Raw genomic sequence first — 7,722 nt, 5'->3', positions numbered from 1 at the left:
AGAACGTTTCATTTGACTCCGTTCAGTAATTTCGGAAATTAGCTTGTAAAAACAAACAGACACATTTTTTTTTTCAAATTCATGTACTCTCTTATTATTTCTTGATCGTTATAAATATTTATTTTTGAAAATATACTCAATGTACAGACTATATATATATATATATATATATATATAATATTGCGGGATATAGACGTGACCATATGTATGTATGTGTGTACAGACAATTGTTGTTTATGTTTATTATATGTATTGATTGATAGTTAAGCTGAGTTGTTATGGTACGATATCAGCTAATTTATTAAAACATACATACACTTCTATACCCCTTGCGAGGTAGACAGAGCCAACAGTCTTAAAGAGACTGTTGATTGCTAGACTAGGTTGGTTGTTTGGCTTAATCATAGAATGGAGATTTAAATAGTGACAGATTGCTAACCAATGCTCTAAAAAGAAGAATCCGAAGTTGATAAGCCTATCCCTTAGTCGCCTTTTACATCATCCATCCATTACGTCTATGGGAATGAGATGGAGTGGCCTATTCTTTTTCTTATGGGGGCCTGGAACCACACGGCACATTTATTAAAAACATATAATTATTAACCTATACTTAAAATAATTTATTGTCGTAGTTATTTATACATTGTCGCATTCATAAATATTGGCTTGTAAAAGTATTACCTACCTATTAAATAATTAATAGCTGTCTAGCTAGCATCATTGAAACCCTCAAAGATGATTTTTTTTTTTTTAAATTTACCCCTTTTTTTCACATATTCCATTTTTTCTTTGCTCCTTATAGTTGCAGCGTGATGTTATATACTTAGGTACCCTAAATATAGCCTTCCTCGATAAATGGTAAATTCAACGCAAAAATAATTTTTCAATTCGAACCAGTAGTTCCTGAGATTAGCGCGTTCAAACAAACAGACAAACTCTTCAGCTTTATAATATTAGTATATATTGTACATAAATAGCTATACCTACTAGGATATGCCTATCTCACAATGATCCCCCAGGTAGCATGGATTAATAAGATATTTTTTTTATTTAACAGATTATTTTACGAAAACAAGATAATATGAATTTTTATCAGCTTTTGAGACATTGTCAGAATTAATATTTTATTGATTAAATTTGATTTATATGGCGATGGTAACTTAAACCACAAAGTCCGATTAATAATATGGCAATTATTTAATAAAGAAATGAAATTAAAAAGCACGAATTATAAAGATTAATCAACAGCTTATATACTAAGGTATCACTACATAGTAAAGAACAAAGTCGCTATTTTAGTCTGTTTGTCTGTATGCTTAAATCTTTAAAATTACGCAACGGATTTCGATGCGGTTTTTTGTAACAGGTAGAGTGATTCAAGAGGAAGGTTTTTATGTATAATTTTTTCCGAATTTTGCACCCGTGCGAAGCCGGGCGGGTCGCTAGTATTATATATATATCTGTGATTTTTGGCATTGAAGAATAAGTCCACTAACAAAGGAGACATTTCACGTCTCTTCGTCACAAGGTGTTCTTGTTTGTTAAGCTCGATTTGTGATGAATATGTGCCTGATACAGTATCTAAGTTCTTCCGAGAGTTACTTATTCATATACCATGACACGACACTACTTTTATTTTATTTACGAGAGTCCGCAAATCTTGTGGAACGAAAAATTCCGTTCCCGTGGTAATTCGGGAAATCCTCTCTTAGTGAGGCAGACCTCTAGACTACAGAATTGACATACCATTGGTTACACAGCGGTTTGGGTTGTGCATTGATTACCTAGTCAGCATATTCTTTAACATTTAAATAATGTTGACCAGCTTTCGCCGCAGCTCCTTCCGCGTGGCAAGTAACATATGTTTTTCTCCGTACTCCACACTAAAGTATGATTGCAAAATTTCACTCAGTGGTGACGTGAAAGAAGGACTAACAAACACATAGTATTAATATAGATTTATTATAGATTTAATGATCTTCTTCTTTTTTTGCGATGGACATTCTGGGAGAAGGTTAGAGGTAAGAATACTCTAAACTAACAGCTTTCGTAAAAAGATTAATTGATGAAGCAAACAAGTACCTACGTATGCAGGGATCATTGCCAGCGGAAAGATAAAGATGTAGGCTCCGCTTGCCTCTCCGAAAAAGTGCAGTGGTGTGTGGCGTGATGTATTGTGTGTCGGCCTTGCTTTCGTTATTTTTAGAAAATTATATATAGGCATCAATTTAACATTAAGCATTAACAGTAAAGTTGTCCAGAAAAATTATTAACAGGCTTAAAAAATTTACTTGTTGCCATGTATAATAGATACACAATTAGTTCCACAAAGTAAACCTTTGTAAAAGTAGTTTACAAATACCATAGATTTTTATTATGACAATTTCATCTATCATATAAACAAAACTCAAAAACGTACACTTTTATATAACAAAAAATGGGAAATTTTTCAAGTTTTTGTTATCTTACTTAAATTAATTTCTTCAAAGGGCGCAATGGGGAGATTGTAATTTGAATAAGGCGATTTTAAATGCAATATTCGCGTTACATTAGACGTGATGTGAAAAATCATATATGCCTAAGTAAGTATCTAACTAGGTAAGACGGCCTGTTTAGCGTAGTGGTTTGAAATCCAGGTGCCTGGTTCGATACCTGGTCAGGTCATGTTTTGAAGAAGCCAACCAGTGGCCCTACTCGTATTTAAGCATAGTAATAAGAACGAAGTTGAAGAACCTATTTCGTTGCTCTCTTCAAAGGACTTCCTAACTAGAGGAAATTGTCATTCCCCCACATTTGTTTTGAATCATAATCTTTCTTCTTATATATAAAATGCTCGTGTCACAATGTTTGTCTCCGTACTCCTCCGAAACGGCTTTGCCGATTTTAACCAAATTTTGCATGCATATTCAGGTCTGAGAATCGGCTAACATCTATTTTTCATACCCCTAAGTGTTAAGGGTTGTCCACCCTTAACATTTTTTTTAACTCGAAATTACGTAAAAATATTTATATGGCAAAACAACGTTTGCCGGGACAGCTAGTTAATATTATAATTATTGTATTGTATGCATAAAACATACGTTCATATAATCATGTCTTTATCTCTTATGGGGTAGACAAAGTTTAGGTACTGTCTGTAACTGCTATTAAAGCTGTGTGGCTAAATTATTTTCAATGAATATATTCAAATAGCGACAAGTTACTAGCCTATTGCCTAAATGAAGAAGCCTAAGTTATAAGATTTTGCTTGATTGACTTACAAGCTGTACAGGAAGAGAAACAGTTGGCATATCCTATGTTTTAATTCGCTACCAGGCATGGAAGCTTATGTATAAAATATATAATTATCGTAGATGGCAAGCGTGGTAAGAGTACTGGGTAAACGTTACTGGCCAGCTCAAATAGAAACGCTGGTAAAGTATCGTAGTTGTGGCCCGGGATTGAACAGAACGACCCCATTGCATTCCATTTCCCTTGGACAGTCACAGTCATCGTCTGTATCATTCGACCAGTTCTTGATCAAGTTTCGGCAATTGGAACCAAAGAGAAATCAACACAACGATGAAAAGTTACTGCAACCAGTGTCAAAGCAATCGTATGACCTTATGAATGGTTTTCCCAAAACTTTTTTCTTTAAAAGAAAACGAGATCCTAATAAGAAACGGGTCCCTAAACTTATATTAGTCCAAAATCCATTTACATGGATTATGATAAAAATTGACTTCTGCGTTTTACGCCACGTATGGGATCCTAGTTTTCAAGAAAATGAATTTAAATTTGGAACAAAACAGGTAATTTTAAAGTAACAATGTTTAATTCATGTTCTTAGTGTCTACTTTATCTTTAAGTACTAAAGTATATACGAAATTTTCTTCTTTCTATAGGTAAGGGTATTTGTTTGTTTTTTGTCCGTCTTACACATCAAAAACACTGAACCGATCTGCATAAATTTTTATACATAAAGTGTAGAGTACGGAGAAGGACATGGGATACATATCACGAGGGCGGAGCCGCGGGCGAAAGCTTGTTTGATATAAAAGTGAATAGTCTAAGTTTCTTCCGTAAGTAAGAGCGTCGGTAGTCGAACCGGTAATATGCCCGACGTGATGCATAAAACAAACAAATACCCTTACCTACCTATAGAAAGAAAATTTCGTATATACTTTATTATAGGTATAGGTTGAAACCCCATCTCGGTAAAGTACCAATGACTACTTCCGAAGTTAAGGTCGTTAGATGGAATATTAGTATGCTTTTACGGTCTATGGATCCTAAGTGGTCATAAAGACCATAACCAAGACTAACTTTCTTCCATCTTTTCATTTAGTAAAAATATGATTGGCTTGGTTATTCAGTTGTATATATTTTCAGCGTAAATTGAAAAATAAACTATACCTTATCCAACCATTTATTTTAAATCTGACAGCTCATTAAGTGTTGGTTGTATTATTAGAAGAAGATTTATTTAACATTCTAAGAATATTTTATCGATTTAAATATGACAAGTATAGGTTCTTTTCTGTCTAACACATTTTTAAAGTTTGAAGTTTTTATTTCATTCATCTAAAATATTATTTATAATTATATAAATAGGTATAAACTTTACATTTACATTGAGTTTCCATAATTCATCAATAACGTGGTGAAGATTTGTCAAGCACTAGAAAGTTACGTTGCGTTCGACGTTACTAATCACAAATTATTAATACTAATATTAAAAAAATTTAAACATTTGAGGTATATAAAAGCTTTTAAAAAGTAATAATATTGGTAGATAAATTTGATGAATATGTTTTAACGCCGTAAGTATTAAAAGTAAATTTTCACGAAACGTTAATTATTTACGTTAAACGTGACTGCAGCGGTAGCTGTTAGAATTTAAATAAATGGTTGGATAAGGTACAATACATATGATTTTATTATATATTGACAGGCAATTTCCCGTGTCACGGATGTAATAAGCAAAGGTCAATATGGCGAGCTAAATGGCTTATTAACAAAAGCCGCTCGCCTAAGCTTGTTGAGAGAGTTGGAACGCAACTGGAGTGATCGACAAAGGTCGCTGTTGGCTCTGAGCCGAAACGATATTCAGATATCCTCGCCAAGGAAAGTATACTTCATCAGAATCGCAGGTATGAATATTATTCTTGGGCAAAGAATTTACTGTAACTCAGTATTGTTTACAGCAACTTAGCGCAGGGAGGCAATTCTCACGTCTTTGATATATACAAACCGACATTTATAAAAAAAAACATTACGGATATCGACAAATTTATTTATATATTTAATAATAACATTTGTTTGTTATTTTTTTTGTTTTTTCTTCGTCAATAGGTATCTCTATTAACGTACTTATCTATCCGTTTCCATGCATGGTTAATTTTTATACATACCTACCTATTTACATCCCTGGGAAAGAGAGGGAGTCCTATTCTAAATTGCCGGGAACCATACGGAATTGAAACAATAACAGCACGATTAGTTTTTTATTTTATTTTTATAACCATTTAAACTTGTATGCTAAAGTACTGGGTCGGCTAAGAAATATTACATATATTTTGTTACATCTATGCCCTTGTGGGGTAGACAGACCCAGCAGTTTTGAAAAAACCGAAAGGCCACGTTCAGTTGTATGACAAAAATAATGGAATTGAGATTAGTAACATGCCCCATCACCTAATAGAAGAATCCCAAGCTTATAAGCCAATCCCTTAGTCGCCTTATACGATATCCTTGGCAATTGAGTTGCACGCAACTGAGGTCAACGAGAGTGAGCCAACAATTTTGCTCGCTTTCTCGCAAGATTGACGCGTGAGTGTAGAGCGGGCTTTAAAATATGAACGCCGCGCCGACGATTTTGTTTAAATTTTATAGATTTCCGTGAAAAGGGTGTGATTGCAGCAGAGTTTTCGCGGAGATAAATTTTATAATAAATAATAATAATTTAGTAGGTAGTTTTTAGTAGACGATATTGTAAGAGTTCCGTTCTCTGAATATGAACACACTTGATTTTCTTTGCACAAAAACTAAAGCGAGATTGCAGGTCATTTATTTGTATAAAATGAAGTATTAGAAGAAGATATTTTAACGTTATTAAACAGTAAATGAAATGGTTCAATGTGTAACATTTAATGAAACAAGTTAAATATAAATTCGTCGAACATTATATAGCAATCGAGAAAAAGCGTCCGTTTTGATAAATTTGTTCGATAAAAGACTTTTGATATAATATTAAATTAGATAGATAATCATGAAGTGAAAGTTGCCTCCTTAGTACCTACGCTAGCTTGCGTCACATACGCCATATCCTAGTGTAGCGGGTGCTATGATTCGGCCCTACCGCTACTAAAGGGATAATCTTCCGCCAGGCTAGGTTTTATGCCTGGAGAACCGCGTTTCCGACAATGTTGTGTCGGTTATCCTAGTTAAGGTTCTCCTAGGCTCTCCGGAGGTCGTGTACACGCTCCAATTCGTGAAATCTTTGCTTGCGCGATTTAGACTTTTCCTGTTTTTGACTGATAGCGTCGCGTGATTGGTTGTTGAGACTTGTGGCGTAGAGATGTAGCCACACTAGCTAATCTCCGACCACAACCCTGCTGTTGAATATTCTGCGTTGTAGAACCTTAGAAAAATAGATAGTGTTGTTTACTTCTTTCCACTGGGAACCAGCGGACGGCTTCGTCGTCTAGCTTATTGGTCTGTCATTTGGATGATGGCTAAGCAATACGGCTAAGGTCCCTTTTAATGTTGTTCGGTGAACGCCTAAAAATATACTTACCTATTGTTAACGATAAATATTATCTGGTTAATAATTCTGGCCCAAACCGAAGAGTTTGCATGAATAGAGTTTTATACGAAGCAAACCAAGAATGTTGGGATCGTAGCAAGTTGAAATATAAAGTCTCTGTCTACCCCTCCGGGAAGCAGTAGTATATGATACAGCTCATGGGCTTTCAGATGGTTTTTAATAGGAACTCTATAGAATCTGTTCAATCGACAAGAAAAATACTAACCTGCTCATACTTGACTTTAGAAGTTGTGAATTTCCTTTGACAGATAAAAAATACTGCGACGTGGACATGGCCTTTCTTGCTTTAAAATGGGTCCCTATCAACACAATAGATGCTTTAATATTTACCGAAATATTTGCAAGATTTCACCGCGAGTATACTCCGCACTGCATACCTGAATGGACCATAGCTTACTTTAAAGTCACGAGATTTGAAGTGTTACGTCAAAAATCCTAGAAGGACTTCAGACTTTTCATGTAATATTTGGAATAGGCTAAATAACATAGAAATCGAAATAATATAGTCAATATCCCGATTTTTTTATTAAAAACCTTTTAAAACAGACAAGACTTATCTCTAAAATATTTATGTTTAACTATATTATGTAATGTACCTATGTACCTATGAAACAAGAGAGGCACCTACCTACTCTCAATTGAATAAAAGTGATGTTTGCATTATATACATGTCATTTTATTAAATCTTTTGTACGTGTATATTTTGCCAAGTCGATTAAAATCCACGTAAAAATTTAATTACAAATAATTAAAATACCAAGGTGAATAATACCTCATCGTACATGAACCATAAATAGAATAGGGATTGGTGGTTCCGTAAGATGAATACATAAAGGTGGCTCTAAGTATATGTACCGAGCGCTAGCAAGTAAACCGCCCTGCTCGCGGTGTCAAGTGTGGACTGTTTATCAATG

General features: G+C 34.3%; 1 protein-coding gene across 1 annotated transcript; it reads left to right on the top strand.

The window, feature by feature from the left end:
* The first annotated feature begins 2,002 nt into the window (after positions 1–2,002).
* LOC106131523 (m-AAA protease-interacting protein 1, mitochondrial) lies at positions 2,003–7,247 on the top strand. Its single transcript, XM_013330641.2, has 4 exons — positions 2,003–2,021; positions 3,354–3,791; positions 4,934–5,132; positions 7,057–7,247. The coding sequence occupies exons 2-4, from the start codon at positions 3,354–3,356 to the stop codon at positions 7,245–7,247; spliced, it is 828 nt and encodes a 275-aa protein (XP_013186095.2). The 5' UTR covers positions 2,003–2,021.
* Positions 7,248–7,722: the final 475 nt, after the last annotated feature.

This window comes from Amyelois transitella, chromosome 7 (assembly GCF_032362555.1).
Source record: "Amyelois transitella isolate CPQ chromosome 7, ilAmyTran1.1, whole genome shotgun sequence".
NCBI lineage: Eukaryota > Metazoa > Arthropoda > Insecta > Lepidoptera > Pyralidae > Amyelois > Amyelois transitella.
Note: the sequence above shows the minus strand (reverse complement) of the source record. Positions and strands in the feature narration are given on the sequence as shown.

Bases quoted from the DNA above. Each gene is read 5' to 3' on its own strand.
- LOC106131523 (XM_013330641.2), top strand. From the start codon at position 3,354: ATGGCAAGCGTGGTAAGAGTACTGGGTAAACGTTACTGGCCAGCTCAA. The intron at 3,792-4,933 runs GTAATTTTAAAG...ATATATTGACAG, and splicing joins TTAAATTTGGAACAAAACAG to GCAATTTCCCGTGTCACGGA. The intron at 5,133-7,056 runs GTATGAATATTA...TTCCTTTGACAG, and splicing joins ATACTTCATCAGAATCGCAG to ATAAAAAATACTGCGACGTG.